Genomic DNA, 18855 nt, shown 5'->3' on the forward strand with positions numbered 1-18855 from the left:
GGGGCTCACGGCACCCTCTGCCACCCGTGCCCTGCCTGGCTGGGACATTGGCATCCCTCCGTCCTGTCCCTGTGTCCCTGTCACCACCTGTGGGCCTCTGTCCCCATCCACGACTCCCTGAGCTGTCCCTCCTCGTGTGGCTTCAGTCCCCACCTGTGCACGTGTCCGTGTGGGGTCCCTGTCCGTGTGTCCTCATCCCTGAGTGTCCCTGTCCGTGTGTCCCCATCCTGTGTCTCCCTGTCCCCATCCCCACATGTTCTTGTTTGTGTGACCCTGTTTGTGTCTCTTCTCCGTGTGTCCCCTTCCTGTCTGTCTGTCTGTCCCCATCCCTGTGTTTCTATCCCATGGATCCCCATCGCTGCCCGTGCGCCCCCATCCTCCCACATCCCTGTTCGTGTGTCCCTGTCCGTCTGTCCCCATCCCTGTCCGTGTGTCCCCACCCCTGTCCGTGTGTCCCTGTCCGCACATCCCTGTCCGTGTGTCCCCATCCCTGTCCATGTGTCCCAGTCCATCTGTCTCCATCCCTGTCCGTGTGTCCCTATCCCTGTCCATGTGTCCCTGTCCGCACATCCCTGTCCGTCTGTCCCCATCCCTGTCCGTGTGTCCCCGTCCCCGTCCCGGAGCCGCTCGGTGCCGGGCCCGGTGGTCCGGGGCCCCGGGCGGGGCGGGCGCGGCGGGCGGGGCCGGCGGCGGGGCGGGATCGGCTCTGCGGCGGCCGCACCGCACCGAGCCGAGCCGAGCCGAGCCCGCCGAGCCGAGCCGGCCCCGCCGCACCGGGCGCAGCCCCGCCGAGCCCCGCCGCAGCGAGCCGCGCCGGGCGGAGCGGAACCGCCGCGCCGGGGCCGCCCCGGGCCGGGCCATGCGCTGAGGCCGCCGCGCCGCCCGCAGCCAAGGGCGGATCCCGGGCAGGACACGGTGAGGCGGCGGGCACCGCAATGCGACCGGCGCGGCGGGGGCCGGGGGAGCGCGGGGACCGGGGGTGCTGCCGGCGAGGGCGGGGAGCGGCGCGGGGGGACCCGCGACCCTGCCCCGCCATCTGTCCGTGCCCTTCTGCCGCCTCTCCATCTCCATCCTGAGCGGGATGCTCGTCCCTCCCGCCTCCCCTTCTCCCGCTCCTCCATCTCCATCCTGCCCCTCCGTCCAGCCCCTTCTGCCTCTCCATCTGCGTCCTGCTCTTCCCCCGCCTCTCCATCTCCATCCTGAGCGGGATGCTGCTCCCCCCTGCTCTTCCTCTGCCCCTCCGATCTCCATCCAGCCCCTTCTCCTGCCCCTTCAGCCCTCCCTCCCTCCATCCTGCCCTTCCCTGCCCCTCCATCTTCACCCTGCCCTTCCATCGCACCCCTGCTCCCTCACCCCTGACCCCCAGGTCGCCGCCAGTGTCACCCCCAGTGCTGGGGGCCCCAGTGGGAGGCTGCTGGGGGGTCCTGGGGGGTGCAGAGCCCCCCGGCAGGATCAGACCCGGGTGGTCCCTGCCCACGAGCTGAGGGGGGGCCGTGCTGCGGACCCTCGGGCACCAGGGACTGTTGGGATCGGGGTGCTGCGGGGCACAGGCCGTGGGGTCACCCCAAAGAGCCCCGAGGGTGCGTGAGGGTCTGTCCAGCCCAGCCCTCAGCTCAGCCCCACGGCCGGGCTGTGAGGCCGGGGGGACTGTTGGCTGTGCCGTGGACACAAGGTGGAACAAGTGGGATGGGACAGGTGGGACAGGCAGGTGAGACAGGTGGGATGGTGGATGAGAGAGGTGGGACAGATGGAATGGGACAGGTGGGACAGAGTGGGACAGGGTGGAATGGCACAGGTGGGACAGGGTGAGACAGTTGGGACAGGGTGAGATGGCACAGGTGGGACAGGGTGGGATGGTACAGGTGGCACAGGGTGGGACCACTGCCAGCCCCGGCCAAGGTTGGCCATTCCCACGCGCCAGCTCAGCCCCGGCCCCCGCTGCAGCCCCAGCCCCCGGGTGCTGCTGACGCTCTCAGCCTGGTGGGATCCGAGGAGCCCGTGGTGGGCTGAGCTCCTTGGCTGCCCAAGGCCGCGGGGATGGGCTCCTCCAGCTCCCAGCCTCTCCTGGCTCTGGTGTTTGGGGCCATCCCGGGGTTTGGGGGCTGCCTTGCGGGGTCTGGACCCCCCAGTGCCCTGGGATGGGGATGCAGCAGCTGCTGGTTCCCCTGCAGGTGCTCAGGGATGCAGGAGCTGCCGTGCCCAGGGCAGCCACCAGCACGGGGCTGTGTGGGGCACTTCGCTGTCCCCTTTCCCTGAGCTGGGGTGACAGGAGTGGAGCTGACTGAGGACACTCCTCCAGCAGTGCTCACTTCCCTCTCCTCCTTCCTGCTCAACCTGTGGCTGGACACCTTTGGAAACCCTGTCCTGTGGTGGGTTAATGTCCCCAAGGCTCTGTGAGGGTCCCACACGCCCTGGGGACCCTCCTGGGGCAGAGCTGGTGCCGCCAGCCCTGTGCTGCACTGGGGGAACTGGAGCAGGGCCCAGCCTGGGGCTCAGCCCCGGCCACTCTTTGTGCCCCCTCATTTCACAACTTGGCTGTGTCAGCTGGGGGGACATCAGGGACCCTGCCCGGGTCCAGCTGTCCCCTGTGGGTGGGCACCGAGGTTTGGCACCATCAGGGTGGCCGGGGGTGTCTCTGACCCACTGCCCAAGGCCGTGCCACGTTCCTTCCCTCCGCTCCCCAGCACATCCCTGGGGTGGGAGCAGAGCAGGGGGATGGCACGGTGTGTGAGTGACAGGGGCGACAGGCCACCAGCAGCACGGCCTGTGTGTGAAAGGCCACCTCTGTCCCTGCCCGCAGAGCCCAGCCGGACGCTCCAGGTGCCACCACCGTGACCTCTGCCCTGCAGAGCTGCTCGGGGGGGTCCCTGCCGTGTCTCCCCCCCGGCAGCCCGGGCAGCAGCTGCGGTGCCGGTGGCCGCGCTCGGCCATATGGCCACAGCGGGCAGCCGGCAAAAATAACCGCGGCAAGGGCGTCCCAAGGGCAGCCAGCCCCACTCCCAACCGGGGCCACACCTCGGGGGGGGGCCACCGCGGGCTGGATCCGGGGGGGTGACACCTCCCTGTGCCCCCCTCAGCGGCCACCGCGGCGGGGCAAGATGCCGGAGCAGAGCAACGACTACCGGGTGGTGGTGTTCGGCGCCGGCGGCGTGGGCAAGAGCTCGCTGGTGCTGCGCTTCGTCAAGGGGACCTTCCGCGACACCTACATCCCCACCATCGAGGACACGTACCGCCAGGTGATCAGCTGCGACAAGAGCGTGTGCACGCTGCAGATCACCGACACCACCGGCAGCCACCAGTTCCCGGCCATGCAGCGCCTGTCCATCTCCAAGGGCCATGCCTTCATCCTGGTCTTCTCGGTCACCAGCAAGCAGTCGCTGGAGGAGCTGAAGCCCATCTACCAGCAGATCGTGCAGATCAAGGGCAGCGTGGAGAGCATCCCCATCATGCTGGTGGGCAACAAGTGCGACGAGACGCAGCGCGAGGTGGAGAGCAGGGAGGGGGAGGCCGTGGCCAAGGAGTGGAAGTGCGCCTTCATGGAGACCTCGGCCAAGATGAACTACAACGTCAAGGAGCTCTTCCAGGAGCTGCTGAACCTGGAGAAGAGGAGGAACGTCAGCCTCACCATCGACGGGAAGCGCTCCAGCAAGCAGAAGAGGACAGACAAAATCAAGGGGAAGTGCAGCATCATGTAGAGCCCCGGACTGCCCCGCGCCCCCTCCTCCGGATTCCCGCCCCCCCTCCTCCCCCCCCGCGGCTGGACGTGGCAGCGGCGTGGCAGCGGGACCGTCCCCTCGTCCTCCGTGTGCCATCACTGTGACTGTGCGGGGCCGCCCGCGTGAAGACGGGGCCGAGCCGAGGGACACGCGGCCACCCCCGCCGGGCGCGGCAGGACCGGGGACTCGCCGCCGGGACACCCGGACCGCCCCCCCCGCGCTCACAGCACAACCGGCGCCGCCGGGCCCGGCCCCCGGTGGTCCCCGTGGGAGGGAAGGACGGTGCCGCGTGGGGGTGGCGGTGTCGCCTTGGGGACAGTCACACGCGTTCCCGGGTCCCCTCGTCCCCACGCCATAGCGCTCTGCTCCTCTGGGCAGAGCCCCGGGGCGGGGGCAGCCCCTGCGCGGTGCCCGTGTCCCCCTGCCCGGTGTGTCCCCCTGCTCGGTGTGTCCCCCTGCCCGGTGTGTCCCCCGGCCCCTCTGCCCCATCCTGGTGCCATGACCCCCCCCCCCCCCCCCAAAACCCCCCAGCCCTGTCCTGGTGCCACGGCCCCCCCAGCCCCGTCCGCCACCGCAGCCCCCCGAGCCCCCAGCCCGGCACCGTGACCCCCGAGTCCCCCCGCCCCATAGTGGTGCCGTGACCCCCCAGCCCCATCCCTGGCGCCGCGGGCCCCCCCGTGCCCCCCCAGCCCCGCAGCCGGAGCCGCCAGCCCAAGCACAAAGCATCGGGTCCGCGGGAGGTCCTGACCCAGCACAATCCTGGCGAGCTCCGGCGGGAGAGCCCCGGCCCCGCGGCCCAGCCGGGCCCCGCTGCCCCCCGCGCCCCCCGCGCCCCCTGCCCAGCGCTGGCGGCCGGTGCCACCCCGTCCTCAGTGTCCCCCCCGCGGGGTGGCCCGGCCCCCGCACCCCCGGGACCCCCGACACCCCCCAGCTCTGGCGCAGCCCCGCTTGTTCCCCCCCCCATGGCCGGAGCGGGGTCCCCGCGCTGTCACCAGCCCCTCGTCCCCGCGAGGTTTGTCCCCTCGCTCCGGCCCCGCTCCTTCCCCCGCTGCCACCCGGGTGTCCCCGAGGGGGTGTCCCCGAGGGGGTGTCCCCGGGCAGGCCGGGCCCCCCCGGCTCCCCCTACCCCCCCGGCTTTTTACACGAGGATCCGAGCGCCCAGGGGACAAGGTGACGTGACGATGTAGCCTTTATTCTAGAAATAGTCTTCCTTCAATAAAGAGACGAGAAACGCTCCCGCGTCCCCCGGAGCCGCCCCCGGCCGGGGCGAGAGGCCACGGGAGGGGCACGGGGGGCACGGGGAGGGGGCGAGGTGAGTGTGATGTGTGTGTGTGACATGTGTGTGTGATGTGTGTGACATATGTGATGTGCGCACAGATGTGTGACAGGTGTGACATTTGTGTGTGCGTGTGACACAAATGTGACACGGGTGCACACGTGTGTGTGTAAGTGCGTGCAGCGCTGTGTACATACGTGTGACGTGTCCGTGTGACACGCGTGTGACACGGTTGTCACATGTGTGTGACACGCGTGTGACAGGTGTGATACATCTGTCCCTGTTCCGTGCTCGTTCCACGTGCGATGTGTGTGTGTGACACGGGTGACGCGTGCGCGTGCCCGCTGTGTGTGTGTATGACTCGGTTGACGCGTGCGCGTGCCCGCTGTGTGTGTGTGTGTGTGTGTGACGCGGGTGACGCGTGCGCGTGCCCGCGTGTCCCCGCCCGTGCCCGCGGGGAGGGGGCGGGGGCGCGGCGCGTGCGTCATCACGCCCGTGGGTTGCCATGGAAACCAGCGCGGCGCCCCGGGCGCGGGACCGCGTGGGCTCCGGGAGCGGGCGGGGGGAACGGGCCGGGGGGGAACGGGGCACGGCCCCGGGGGGACGGCAGGGACCTGTGGGGAGGGTTAGAGCTCCATAGGGGTGGTCATGGATCTGTGGGGATGGTCAGGGATCTGTGGGGATGGTTATAGATCCGGGAGGATGGTTATAGATCCATAGGGGTGGTCATGGATCCGTGGGGATGGTCAGGGATCTGTGGGGATGGTCAGGGATCTGTGGGGATGGGCATAGATCCATAAGGATGGTGGTGGATCCGTGGGGATGGTCCTGAATCCGTGGGGACAGCCACAGCTCTGTGGGGATGGCAGGGGAAAGCGCTCGGTGGGGACAGCCACAGGCAGGTCCCTGAGGACAGTCACGGCTCTCTGAGGTCGTCGTGGCTCCATGGGGACGGTCACGACTCAGTGGGGACAGCCACAGCCCTGTGGCGTGGTCACAGATCCGTAGGGATGTCCCAGCTCCGCGGGGATGTCCCACCTCCCTGGCACTGCCCCTGGAGCTGCTCCTGACCTGGGGGAATCCGGGGCCCTCGTGGGTGGCAGGGCAGGAAGGTGGGACAGGCACACCTGGGCGTGGGGACACTTGGTGCCAGTCCCCACCCGCAGAGACCCCTCCGGACTCTCAGGTATTTGGGGTGGCACCGTCACACCAGAACTCAGAGCGCTTCCAGAGGCTCCACAACTCCTTGGGGGCGGAAAATCTCCGTTTTCCCCCGTTCCCGGGTCTCCCACTCCCCGTCTCTGTCCCCTCCCACTGTCCCCCAGCTGACGGGGACCTGTGGCCACCGTGTCCGGGGAGACCCCCGGGTGTCCCTCGGGATGCTCCCAGGGGTGGCCTCCCCCCAAACTCCATCCGGAGCCCCCAAAACTCAGCGCGGGGCCGGGGGGGAGGATCCTCGCCGTGCGCCCGGAGCCTCCCCCGGGTCCAGGCTTTAAACAAAGCTGCCCCTGAGCGTTAATTAGCGGCGTGAGCCGCGGGATGAGCGCCGGGATGAGCCACGTTCCCACCGAGGAGGAGCCGTGGCTGCGCCCCGCGGCCATCAACTTCACAAATCCAGATTTTGGGACCCAGAGCAGCTCCTGGCATCGCGTGTGGCGCTGGCATCGGCGCCGTGTCGGGTTTTGTCCCTTGTGTCCCTCAGCGGGGGGACACGGCGGCGCCGGCGCCCCTCGGGGGTTTCCCCTCTCCCGGCGCTGCAGGAAAAGCGGATTAGGACACGGCGGGCCGGGACAGATGGGAGCAAACTGGATTAAGGGGAAAATGAGCCTTCTTCCCACTAACAGGATTACGGAGTTTTCAGCCCCGTTCCAGCTGTGCCCGGCAGAGGTGGGGACAGCGCGGGATCGGCGTTTCCCCACCTCAATTCCTGCCGGGATCGCAGCTGGAGCGATGCGGACGGCTGGTGTGGCCCTGCCGCAGACTGGGACGCGCTGGGAAGCGACGGAATGTGGCTGTGTCCCCTCACGGTGACTGCCGAGGGCCGGGCCGGGGCCGGCCACCACCGGGACCCGCCGGCCCCGCTCTCCGGGGCCGCGGGGGGAATCAAAGCCCCGATTCAGGGCGTGATTTCCACTCCCCCCGCGCCCCAGCGTGACTCCCGCCCGCCGCTGATTCATCCCCACGGATTTTCCCCTCGGGCCCCGGGGGCAGCAGCTCCCCAGGGCGGGGGGAGAGCGGGGCGGCGACCCCCGGCACGCAGGGCTGGGAAGGGCCGTGCCCGGGGATGGTTTGGGGGGTTTGGGGTGGAATAGGGTCACACGGGGGGTCTGTGGGACCCGTGGTCTCTCCTGCGGGACCAGCAGCCACGCAGCCCTCGGGGGTCCGGGTGGAAAGGGGGGGACCCTGCGGTGGGGTGCATCCAGGAGGTTCGTCTCACATCCCCCGTGTCCTGCGCCCCTCACCTGTCCCGTGTTGTGGGGGCACGGGGGGAGGGCGTGTCCCGGGAGCGCCTCCCCCGCCGCGTGTCCCCCCGGGGCCGGGCAGGGCAGAGGGGACGGCGGGCGGCGCAGCCCCCCCGTGTTCTGGGGGTGTCCCGGGGCAGCGTCGGGGACTCGCAGGGTCCGGTCGGGCTGCCCCGAGGGCGCCGGAGGAGCACGGGCTGGGGGATCCCCGGGAGAGCTCGGGGGGACCGGGAGGCGTCACACACCGGGGGATCCCCGGGGGTCCCGGGCGGTCCCCTCCCGGTGCCTCGCGCCCCGGCCACCACGTGCCCCCTCCCACCTCATTAATATAAATGATATAATAACTAGACCACGCCCCCTTCCCAGACACGGGCGCTGATTGGCCGCTCCTCCCGCCGCTCCTCCGCCGACCCCGTCCCCTCCCCGCCCTCCCTCCGCGCCGCCGCCGCAACCGAACTTGGCGGCCGCTCCCGGCCCCGCCCCCAGCCGGACCTCCCCCCGCGCCCCGCTCTTCACGCACTCCCATTGGCTGCGGGCGCTGTCCATCAGGCGCGGGGGGCGGGGCCGGCACCGCCCGCGGGCCAGCAGGGTGCGTTGCACCGCGCGGTGTCTGAGGCGGCGGCTCCGCTCCGCGCCCGCCGCGCCCGCTGCCGCCGGTACCGGTGAGGAACCGCCGCGAACGGGCCGGGGCGGCCGCGGGCGGCGGGAGGGGACGCCCGGCCGGCTCAGGCCGCGGCTCGACGGAGCCCCCGCCCCGACGCGGCCCTGGCCGGGGCCCCTGTCCGGCCGGGGGGGGGCGGCGGGGCCGGGCCGGGGGAGGCGTGAGGGGGCTCCGGGGCGGTGAGGGGGGTCCGGGCGTGGGGAGCGGGGCGGGCGGCCCAGGAGCGGGGTGGGTGCGGGGGGCTCCGGGCAGGGCTGGCAGCGGGCCGGGGTCGGGGGCTCGGGGCGGGCCGGGGCTGTAGGGAGATGCAGGGCGGCTTTGGGGGCGCGGAGCGGGCCGGGGGCACCGGGGGAGCCGGGCAGGAGCCGGGGCGGGACCGGAGAACCCCCGGGCAGGTCCGAGGGGAGGCTGGGGTGGGGATTTGGGGGTGCTGGGGGGGAAAGGGGGTGCTGGAGCCTGGCACAGGTGGGGGATTGCGGTGAGCAGCTCGGGGGATCCCCCGGCGGTCTCAGCCCTGGGGGTGATTTCAGTACAAGGCTCAGGGCCAGGAGATGGTTTTGGGGTGTTCGGGGGGCACACAGAGGGGCTGCAGTGGAGTTTTGGGGGGGGGTCTCCAGGTTTTGGGGTGAAGGAATTGAGGGTGAGGGTGAGACGGCGAGGGGCGGCCTTGGGTGGCCGAGGTGACAACAAGGGACAGTGGGCATCGATGGGGGGCACGGTGCAGTGCCGGCTGCCTGGAGGCTGGCTGACTTTATTGTTTTTTGGGGGAAAAAGGAGCTCGGGAGCTCGACACAATCACCCGACACGGCATCATTTACTTGTTTGTTTCCCGCCCGCGAGTTGAGGGCTGGGTTGGCGTGGAGAGGAGCCGGCGGCCGGCCCAGGACGGCGCTGGGATCCCGCAGGATCCGGGCAGGATTCGGGGAATTGTGTGGGTTACATAAAGGAGGGGTGGCTGCGGGATCCGCGTTTTGTGTTATTGAGGTGTAGAGGAGGTAAGTGGGTGCCGCAGACAAAGGGAGAGAGAGAGAGAGAGAGAGAAATCTGTCTCCTGCTCCTCACTCACAATCGGAGGTGTGGAATGGGGAGCTGGGCGTCCTTTAGGAGTTGGGGAAGTGCAGGGATTGGAGCTGCGGGTACAAATCTGGGCTTTGCCTCGGTCCTGGGCTTGTGGCCATCAGGTGTGGCCTGACACCAAAGCCAAACGGGCTGGGCTGGAGCTGGGTCTGCTCCGAGACACCTCTGCTGCTGCCTGGAGGGAGTTATTGCGGCTGAATGGGATTTTTTGGGCGAAAACTGGCACCCTCCGGCTTTGAGAGCTTCTGGTGATGCTGCTCTGGGGGTGATTCCGACCAGGGGAAGATCCAGTGTGTGACGGAGCACGGGAGTCGGCAGCTCAGCGTTCGATCCGAGTAAACCCGAGGCCTTTCAGGCGGTTGTTTGGTTTTCTCCAGCTTTTCAGAGCCCGGTGGTTTCTCCGGGCTGAGCTCGGGCCTCCATCCCCGGGAGGTTCCACAGGTCTTTGTCTCCCTGCCGGGTGGGACATCCACGGGCAGCTGAGCACATCCCGGAGGCTTCAGGGTAAAACAAATCCCTCCGGGGAATCTGGGACTCTGTAGGCACCGTTTATCCCGGGGAAAACCGGGGGGGAAACATCCCTCCCCCACAAAAAAAAAAAAAAAAAAAAAAAGGCAAAAAAAAAGCTGGATCAATAGGGTTAAAGGGAGCTGCTTGTCCCCGAGGTTCCTCCTGCCGTCTGTGGCTGTGACACGAATGGAAATGGCTCTTTTGTGTGGCTGCCGGGCTTGGCACAGTTTTGGGGCCATTCCCGTTTTCCTGCCGTTCCCGTCTCAGCCCTGGCTGTGACCGGGGGGAATTAATGATCCCGCGCTGGCCCGGGGGCAGGGAGCGTGTGACAGGCGACACCGAGCTCTGTCCCCTGCTCGTCCGCCTGCCCGGCCCGCCCGGCTGCCTTATCTGCCCGCCCGCCTCGTGCTCTGGAGCTGGGGATTGTCACCGTGTCCTGCTGGGGTTGTCACCATGCCCTGGAACTGGGGGTTGTCACCATGCCTTGGATTTCAGTGTTGTCACCGTGTCCTGGAGCTGGCGGTTGTCACCGAGCCCTGCAGCTCATTACCCTAACGAGGGATCCCCACTTCTCATCCCTGCCCTTGTCTCCAGAGGAACTGGATGCTGCCCCTTGGCAGCAGCTGCTTTTGTAGCAGTCCCTGATCTCTGGGCAGTTCCCTGATCTCTGGGCAGTTCCCTGATCACTGGGCAGTTCCTGATCTCTGGGCAGTTCCCTGATCTCTGGCAGTTCCTGATCTCTGGGCAGTTCCTGATCTCTGGGCAGTTCCCAGATCTTTGGCATTCCCCTGATCTCTGGGCAGTTCCCAGATCTTTGGCATTCCCCTGATCTCTGGGCAGTTCCCTGATCTCTGGCAGTTCCCTGATCTCTGGGCAGTTCCTGATCTCTGGGCAGTTCCTGATCTCTGGGCAGTTCCTGATCTCTGGGCAGTTCCCTGATCTCTGGCAGTTCCCTGATCTCTGGGCAGTTCCCTGATCTCTGGCAGTTCCTGATCTCTGGGCAGTTCCCTGATCTCTGGGCAGTCCCTGATCTCTGGCAGTTCCCTGATCTCTGGGCAGTTCCCTGATCTCTGGCAGTTCCCTGATCTCTGGGCAGTTCCCTGATCTCTGGGCAGTTCCCTGATCTCTGGGCAGTTCCTGATCTCTGGCAGTTCCCTGATCTCTGGGCAGTTCCCTGATCTCTGGCAGTTCCCTGATCTCTGGGCAGTTCCTGATCTCTGGCAGTTCCCTGATCTCTGGGCAGTTCCTGATCTCTGGGCAGTTCCTGATCTCTGGCAGTTCCCTGATCTCTGGCAGTTCCCTGATCTCTGGCAGTTCCCTGATCTCTGGGCAGTTCCCTGATCTCTGGGCAGTTCCCTGATCTCTGGGCAGTTCCCTGATCTCTGGGCAGTTCCCTGATCTCTGGGCAGTTCCTGATCTCTGGCAGTTCCCTGATCTCTGGGCAGTTCCCTGATCTCTGGGCAGTTCCCTGATCTCTGGGCAGTTCCCTGATCTCTGGGCAGTTCCCTGATCTCTGGGCAGTTCCCTGATCTCTGACAGTTCCCTGATCTCTGGGCAGTTCCCTGATCTCTGGGCAGTTCCTGATCTCTGGGCAGTTCCCTGATCTCTGGCAGTTCCCTGATCTCTGGCAGTTCCCTGATCTCTGGCAGTTCCCTGATCTCTGGCAGTCCCCTGATCTCTGGCAGTTCCCTGATCTCTGGGCAGTTCCCTGATCTCTGGGCAGTTCCCTGATCTCTGGGCAGTTCCCTGATCTCTGGGCAGTTCCCTGATCTCTGGCAGTTCCCTGATCTCTGGGCAGTTCCCTGATCTCTGGGCAGTTCCCTGATCTCTGGGCAGTTCCCTGATCTCTGACAGTTCCCTGATCTCTGGGCAGTTCCCTGATCTCTGGGCAGTTCCTGATCTCTGGGCAGTTCCCTGATCTCTGGCAGTTCCCTGATCTCTGGCAGTTCCCTGATCTCTGGCAGTTCCCTGATCTCTGGCAGTCCCCTGATCTCTGGCAATTCCCTGGTCCCCGGCCATCCCCTGGCTGCCAGGGGCTGGTGGCCGTCCCTGCCCTGTCACAGCCGGGGCTGGACGAGCTCCAGCTCCGGAACAATGGCCCTGGGAAGGCTCTGGGGGTCATGGAAAGCTCCAAGTGGCCACTTGTGCAGTGGCCAGCGAGGGGGGGAAGCTGCTTGGGCACCCTCAGGAGGAGGTGGAACTTTGAAAAAAAAAATCATTTTCTTGCCTTTTCAGCTCTAGAAATGAGCTCAGGGTGGGAAGCTGGGATGGTTTGGTTGGATTTGTGACCCCCCAGTGCAGCTCTGGGTGGGGAAAGGGGCTGGGCCACCCAAAAACCTGGAAAAGCAGCTGGGGGAATTTCGGGATTGTTTGGGGATCCTTGTGCCTGGGAAAAGAGAGTGAGAGGGGAAAATGGGATTTATAAATCGTGGTGTCTGTGTGAGGTGAGATAACTGAGGGACCTGTTTGTGGTTGTAGGTGCAGTGTTGTTTTCCTCATTTTTATGGGAAATCAGAGGAGTTGAGGTCACCAAAAGTCCTGGTTTGGTTTGGGCTGGAGGGTTTTAAAGCCCATCCAGGCACAGGCAGGGGCATTTCCCACTGCCCCAGGCCGCTTCCAGCCCCAGAATTCCAGCCTGGCCTTGGTGTGGAGATCTCACAATGGAGCTTTGAGATGGAAACCCCTCATTGCTCCAAGTTCCTGGAATTCCTGAAGGGATGGAGACCTCTAATTCCAATATCCTGGAATTCCTGAAGTGATTAATTCCAGTATCCTGGAATTCCTGAAGGGATGGGAACCTTTAATTCCAATATCCTGGGGTCCCTGAAAGGGTTATTTCCAAGATCCTGGAATTCCTGGAGTGGTGGGAACCTCTAAAATTCCAATATCCTGGGATTCCTGAGATGATTAATTCCAAGATCCTGGGGTTCCTGAAGGGGTGAAAACCTCCAATAACAATATCCTGGAATTCCTGAAGTGATTCATTCCAATATCCTGGGGTTCCTGAAGTGGTGGAAAGCTCTAATTCCAGTATCTTGGAATTCCTGAAGTGGTGGAAATCTTTAATTCTGATATCCTGGGATTCCTGAAGTGATTCATTCCAATATCCTGGAATTCCTGAAGGGATTAATCCCAGTCTCCTGGGGTTCCTGGGGTGGTTGAGCCCCGGAAATCCCGTGTCCAGCTGGATTCTGGGTTTCCCAGCTGCAACATCTCCCAGCTCTCTGCTCAGGGTCTCTCTGTCCCCCTCCCCTGTTGATTTTTTTCACCAGGTGATTTTTTTGCTTCATCTTTCCCCCTCCTCCGGCTTTTCCGCCAGCTGGGGAAGGGAACAGAACTAAACCCATCAATCCAGTCCCCTGCCTGCCCATTGTCACATCCAGACAAAAATAAATCAGCAAAGCTGGGGGGAGAGAGACACAGAGAGAGAGAGGGGGGGAGCTTTGTCTTAAATATTAATTAGTGCGAGATTTAGCCACTTTTAATTTGTTCCTGACAAGAAATTGCTGGGATTCAGAGAACTGGCAGAGCTCGGGCTGTTGGTTCCTCCCTGTTATCATCTGCTGCTGCTTTTGGCGGTGCCAAAAAAGGGGCTGGATGGAAAAGCCGGGCCACAAACAAGGAGCCATTGTGCCCCAGACACGGGGGCATCGGGGGTTCCTGCAAGGGAAACTCACTCCGGTTTAAATCTTCCCTCTCAGCAAAAAAAAAAAAAAAAAAAAATCCTTCTGAAATGTTGTGTCTTGGTCCCAAAAACCACCTTTTTCCTCCTCTAAAATCCCTGAGCAGTCACCAATTCATTTAAAAAAACCCCACAAAAACACGTTTGGAGTTTCTGAAAGTGAAACTCGCTCACAAATGCTCTCGAGTTTAAATCTTCCCCCCAAAAAATGCTTCTGAAATGTTGTGTCTTGCTCCCAAAAAACACCTTTTTCCTCCTCTAAAATCCCTTTTTCCTCCTCTAAAATCCCTGAGCAGCCACCAGTTCATTAAAAAACCCCACAAAACCTGTTTGGGGTTTCTGAAAGTGAAACTCGCTCCAGTTTAAATCTTCCCCCCCCAGAAAAAACCTTCTGAAATATTATATCTTGGTCCCAAAAAACCACTTTTTTCCTCCTTTAAAATACCTGAGCAGCCACCAGTTCATTAAAAAAAAACCAAACCCCAAAACCCAAAAAAGTCATAGGGATAAATTAAATTCGGTGATTTCTCTCTGCTGGGGGCTCTGAGGGAGGTTTAATCTCTGTTTTAAGAGGTGCAAGGAGCTGGATTTTCCCTGGGAATGAGTTTTGGATTCAGTTTTGGAATCTCCGGCAGCTCAGGGATGGGTGGGGAAGGATTGGCCGTGAAGTTAAAGGACAAAAAAAAAAAAAAAAGAAAAAAGAAAGAAAAGAGGAAACTCGGGCGCGCTGTTAACGCCGAGACACAAAACAGGAAATTCATTTTTTCATCATTTATCGAGTGGTTTTCCCTCTGCGGACAGGCCAGGAGGGGTTTTAAACTGCTTCAGCCTGGGGTGGGTCTGTCCAGCTGGAAACATTCCCGAATTTCCACTTCAAGGTGGATTTTTAGTGACTTCTCAGAGGCTGCAAAAGCCAGGAAACCTCGGCAGCTCCTGGTTTTTTCATATTTTCATATTTTCATGTTTCAGAAAGCTGGAAAACTGAGTTATCTGAAAAACAATCTGAGAAATAACCTGGCTCCTGATGGGAACGGAGGAGCAGGAAAAGGGGATTCCAGAGGGAAGGAGATTCCCCCTCAGGTGACAACCAAGGCTGGACCTTCTGCTGACCTCCCCCCCCAAAAAAACCCCTTTTTTGTTTTATTCCCAACTTGTCCCCTCTGGAAATAAAAACCCCAAAAATCTATTTTTAAATCTATAGAATAGTTTGGAAAGGGTTTTTTTTTTAAATTATTATTATTTTTTTTCAGCCCTGGAGGCATTTTATCCATTTCTACCTCACCTGCTGTTAGAAAAACGCAAAAGATTTAAAAACACACAAGATCTAAACATTCCTGGTGTGTTTTAACCCCTCCAAAGCTCATCCCAAGCTCGGGATTTCTCTGGATGTGCTGCAGGAGCTGCTTTTGGGAAGGTTTTTTGGGGTTTTTTTTTTGTGGCTTTTTGTTTTTCATTTCCTCCACTCTGAGTGAGTTATTTCTCTTTGTTTTTTTGTTGTTTTTTTTTGTTGCTGGCAAGGGCTGGGTGTTTGTGCTCCATAAATCCTGACGTGGCCAGGCTGCTCCTCGGAGCGAGTCGTGCTGCAATTCCCAAACAAATGTTGGGAATTTCATCCAGCTTTTCTATCAGGGGAAGAAAAGCAAGGCCTGGGGAGGGACCTTTTATTTCCTTTTTTTTTTTAATTTTTAATCACAGCAGGACTTTTTGGTGAGGCTGAGAACTCCCGGTGACGTTTCCAGCTGGGGAATTGTGTTCCCTGAGCGTGGTCCCGGCGTTTTGGGGGGTGCAGGACGCAGCTGTGTGAGCAGGAGCTGCATTTTCAGGGATCCACGGGCTCTGGCGGCGTTCCCAGGGAGCTCCAGGCTCCTGGGTGAGGTTTTGGGGATCGTTTTTTTCCTGTGATCCATCCTGTAATCCTAATTTTCCTGTAATTCAGTGCTCCTGTGGGAGCACCCAGGGAGTTCCTCTGGTGTCAGGCAGGTTTGATCGCACTGATCCCAATCAAACCTGGACATTCCGGTGGTTTGGGGCGTGGAATCCCGATTCCTTTGGCTGCTTTTGGGATGAGCTGGGATGTCTCTGAGCTTTTCCTTCCAGCTGCAATCCCGGTGCTGCTTTCCCTGCAGATGGAATTGTCCCAGGCTGGGAACGGGAGAAGGTGACACCGGATGGACTTTCCCAACCCAAGCCGTTCCACAATTTCCCAGCCCGGGGCTCTCTGTCCATCACTTTGGTGCCTTGCTGCAGGCTGGGGGGTTTTTTTGGGAAACAAATCCACGCTCCAGACATTCCCAGCAGAGGTGCTGGCGCGGGCAGGAGCGTGAGCACAGATATGTCCTTGGCTCTGCCCAGTTTGTCCTGGTGCTCCTCTCACCGATCCCTCCTTCCTGGTTGGGCTTGGAAAAATAGGAAAAGGAGCTGGGAAAGGGCTGCAGAATTCCTGAGGGAATTCCTGGAAAAGGAGGTGGAGAATTCCTGGGAAAGGAGATGGAGAATTCCTGGGAAAGGGGATGGAGAATTCCTGGGGGAGTTGGGAAAGGGGATGGAGAATTCCTGGGAAAGGAGGTGGAGAATTCCTGGGAAAGGGGATGGAGAATTCCTGGGAGAGCTGGGAAAGGAGATGGAGAATTCCTGGGAAAGGAGGTGGAGAATTCCTGAGGGAGTTGGGAAAGGGGATGGAGAATTCCTGGTAAAGGAGATGGAGAATTCCTGGGAAAGGGGATGGAGAATTCCTGGGAAAGGGGATGGAGAATTCCTGGGGGAGTTGGGAAAGGGGATGGAGAATTCCTGGGAAAGTGGATGGAGAATTCCTGGGAAAGGGGATGGAGAATTCCTGGGAAAGGGGATGGAGAATTCCTGGGGGAGTTGGGAAAGGGGATGGAGAATTCCTGGGAAAGTAGATGGAGAATTCCTGGGAAAGGGGATGGAGAATTCCTGGGGGAGTTGGGAAAGGGGATGGAGAATTCCTGGGAAAGGGGATGGAGAATTCCTGGGGGAGTTGGGAAAGGGGATGGAGAATTCCTGGGAAAGGGGATGGAGAATTCCTGGGAAAGGGGATGGAGAATTCCTGGGGGAGTTGGGAAAGGGGATGGAGAATTCCTGGGAAAGGGGATGGAGAATTCCTGGGAAAGGGGATGGAGAATCCCTGGGAAAGGAGCTGGAGAATCCCTGGGGGAGCTGGGCAGGGGCTCAGCCTGGAGCAAGGCAGGACCAGGGGCAGAAGCTCCTCGGCCGAGGGCGCCTGGCACAAAGCCGGCCCGCAGCACCTCTCACTCTTTCAGCCCGCGCTGTTTAAGGTTTGCCGTGTCCTTTCAATCATTTCATCGCACGGATTTCTCTGTGGGTGCCTCCACTCTGTCCGCTAACGTGGGTCTCATCAATTTTCCTCTTAGAGGTGTTTGGTTGTTTTTATTTGGATAAAAACCCCCAGAAATCCGGCAGGATTCTTGCAGGTCCACGAGGTGACAACAACTCCTCCCCAGACTTTTTTTGGCCTGGTCACTTCAGATGTCACAAAGAAAAAAAAACCCCAATCCTTTTATCACTTCTGTCCCAATCAGGAAATACCCTCGTCACTTAACTCCGTTAACAAAGCTCAACACAGCACAATTATACAGACAGTATTCATTCTAACATTTGCCAAAAGCCAACTTTGTAATGAACATTTCTAGCACGTTTGTAACGGGATAATCCCCGGCGGTTTTCGGGGAGCTGAAAGGGAGAATTCCGGGTTTATCCGGCGGGAGCTGCTGGGAGGATCTGGGCGGCTGCCAGGGATTTGTCACGGGACAAACACCTACTTTGGGAGAGTGGCCCCGAGTGCCTTCAGGGGAGGGATTCCTAAAATCCCTTCAGGGAGGAATGCCTAAAATCCCTTCAGGGAGGAGTTCCTAAAATCCCTTCAGGGGAGGAATTCCTAAAATCCCTTCAGGGAGGAATGCCTAAAATCCCTTCAGGGAGGAGTTCCTAAAATCCCTTCAGGGGAGGAATTCATAAAATCCCTTCAGGGAGGAATTCCTAAAATCCCTTCAGGGAAGAATTCCTAAAATCCCTTCAGGGGGGAATTCCTAAAATCCCTTCGGGGGGAATGCCTAAAATCCCTTCAGGGGGGAATGCCTAAAATCCCTTCAGGGAGGAGTTCCTAAAATCCCTGCAGCCCTGCGGGGCACGGGGGGGAGGACAGAGCTCGGGAATGTCGCTGGGAATTGTGCAGAGTGGAGCGGAATTTGATTGTTGGGCTCAGCAGCTGAGCTGGGAAGGGAATTTTGGGGAATTGCAGAGGGGTGGGCAGGTTGGGAGTGATTCCCAAATCCTGGGAACGTCGGGATGAGCCAGGAGCGGGTCAGTGCGGAGTGTGAGGAGCTGGTGCCTCTCCCTGATCCATCTCTCCTCTCCCTGATCCATCCCTCCTCTCCCCGATCCATCTCTCCTCTCCCTGATCCCTCTCTCCTCTCCCTGATCCCTCTCTCCTCTCCCCGATCCCTCTCTCCTCTCCCCGATCCATCCCTCCTCTCCCCGATCCATCCCTCCTCTCCCTGATCCCTCTCTCCTCTCCCCGATCCATCCCTCCTCTCCCCGATCCATCCCTCCTCTCCCTGATCCCTCTCTCCTCTCCCCGATCCATCCCTCCTCTCCCTGATCCATCCCTCCTCTCCCCGATCCATCCCTCCTCTCCCTGATCCATCCCTCCTCTCCCCGATCCCTCTCTCCTCTCCCTGATCCATCCCTCCTCTCCCCGATCCGTCTCTCCTCTCCCCGATCCATCCCTCCTCTCCCCGATCCATCTCTCCTCTCCCTGATCCATCTCTCCTCTCCCCGATCCATCTCTCCTCTCCCCGATCCATCCCTCCTCTCCCCGATCCATCTCTCCTCTCCCCGATCCATCTCTCCTCTCCCCGATCCGTCTCTCCTCTCCCCGATCCATCTCTCCTCTCCCCGATCCATCCCTCCTCTCCCCGATCCATCCCTCCTCTCCCCATCCATCTCTCCTCTCCCTGATCCCAGCACTCCTGTCTCTCCCTCTCTCTCTCTCTGGTTGCTAATTAACATTCCCAGCCTCATTATCCCACCCTCGGCTCCTCTCCCGAGGATCAGAGCAGCGTTCTCTCTCTCTGGGTGAAGAATCGCTGATTTCTCAGCACCGTTTGTGGTGTAACCCCAAATCCCACCCTCCACAGTCACCGTTTTTAGGGATATTTATGACACCAGCTCAGAGCTCTATCCCATTTTGCTTTTTTTTTTGAATTTCTGGCCGTTCCTACAGATAATTCCCATTCCTGCATTGCCAGGATGGAGGGAATCAGCGTTTCCCTCCCTGCTGCAGAGGAATATCTTCCTGGCAGCCCACTTTAAAGCCATTCCCCCCATTCCAACAGGGACTCTAATTCCATTTTAACGCTCCCGGCCGCTCATTAACGCTCTTTGCTGCAGAGACTTCTCCCTGTGGCAAAAAAACTTCCAAAATTCCACGA

At 61.2% G+C, this 18855-nt stretch overlaps 2 protein-coding genes across 2 annotated transcripts in view; both read left to right on the forward strand.

Annotated features, from left to right (window-relative positions):
- The first annotated feature begins 798 nt into the window (after nucleotides 1-798).
- On the forward strand, nucleotides 799-4945 carry DIRAS1 (DIRAS family GTPase 1). Its single transcript, XM_066205462.1, has 2 exons — nucleotides 799-915; nucleotides 3078-4945. The coding sequence occupies exon 2, from the start codon at nucleotides 3099-3101 to the stop codon at nucleotides 3693-3695; it is 597 nt and encodes a 198-aa protein (XP_066061559.1). The 5' UTR covers nucleotides 799-915; nucleotides 3078-3098; the 3' UTR covers nucleotides 3696-4945.
- Nucleotides 4946-8027: 3082 nt separating this feature from the next.
- Nucleotides 8028-18855, forward strand: part of GNG7 (G protein subunit gamma 7) — a 49335-nt gene continuing 38507 nt past the window's right edge. The window contains exon 1 of the mRNA XM_066205468.1: nucleotides 8028-8116. The gene's annotated coding sequence lies outside the window, so the exon portion shown is untranslated. The remainder of the gene's footprint in view (nucleotides 8117-18855) is intronic.

Source organism: Chamaea fasciata, unplaced genomic scaffold (assembly GCF_029207755.1).
Source record: "Chamaea fasciata isolate MVZ Bird 193981 ecotype frontalis unplaced genomic scaffold, bChaFas1.0.hap1 SCAF_28, whole genome shotgun sequence".
In the NCBI taxonomy this organism is placed as follows: domain Eukaryota; kingdom Metazoa; phylum Chordata; class Aves; order Passeriformes; family Sylviidae; genus Chamaea; species Chamaea fasciata.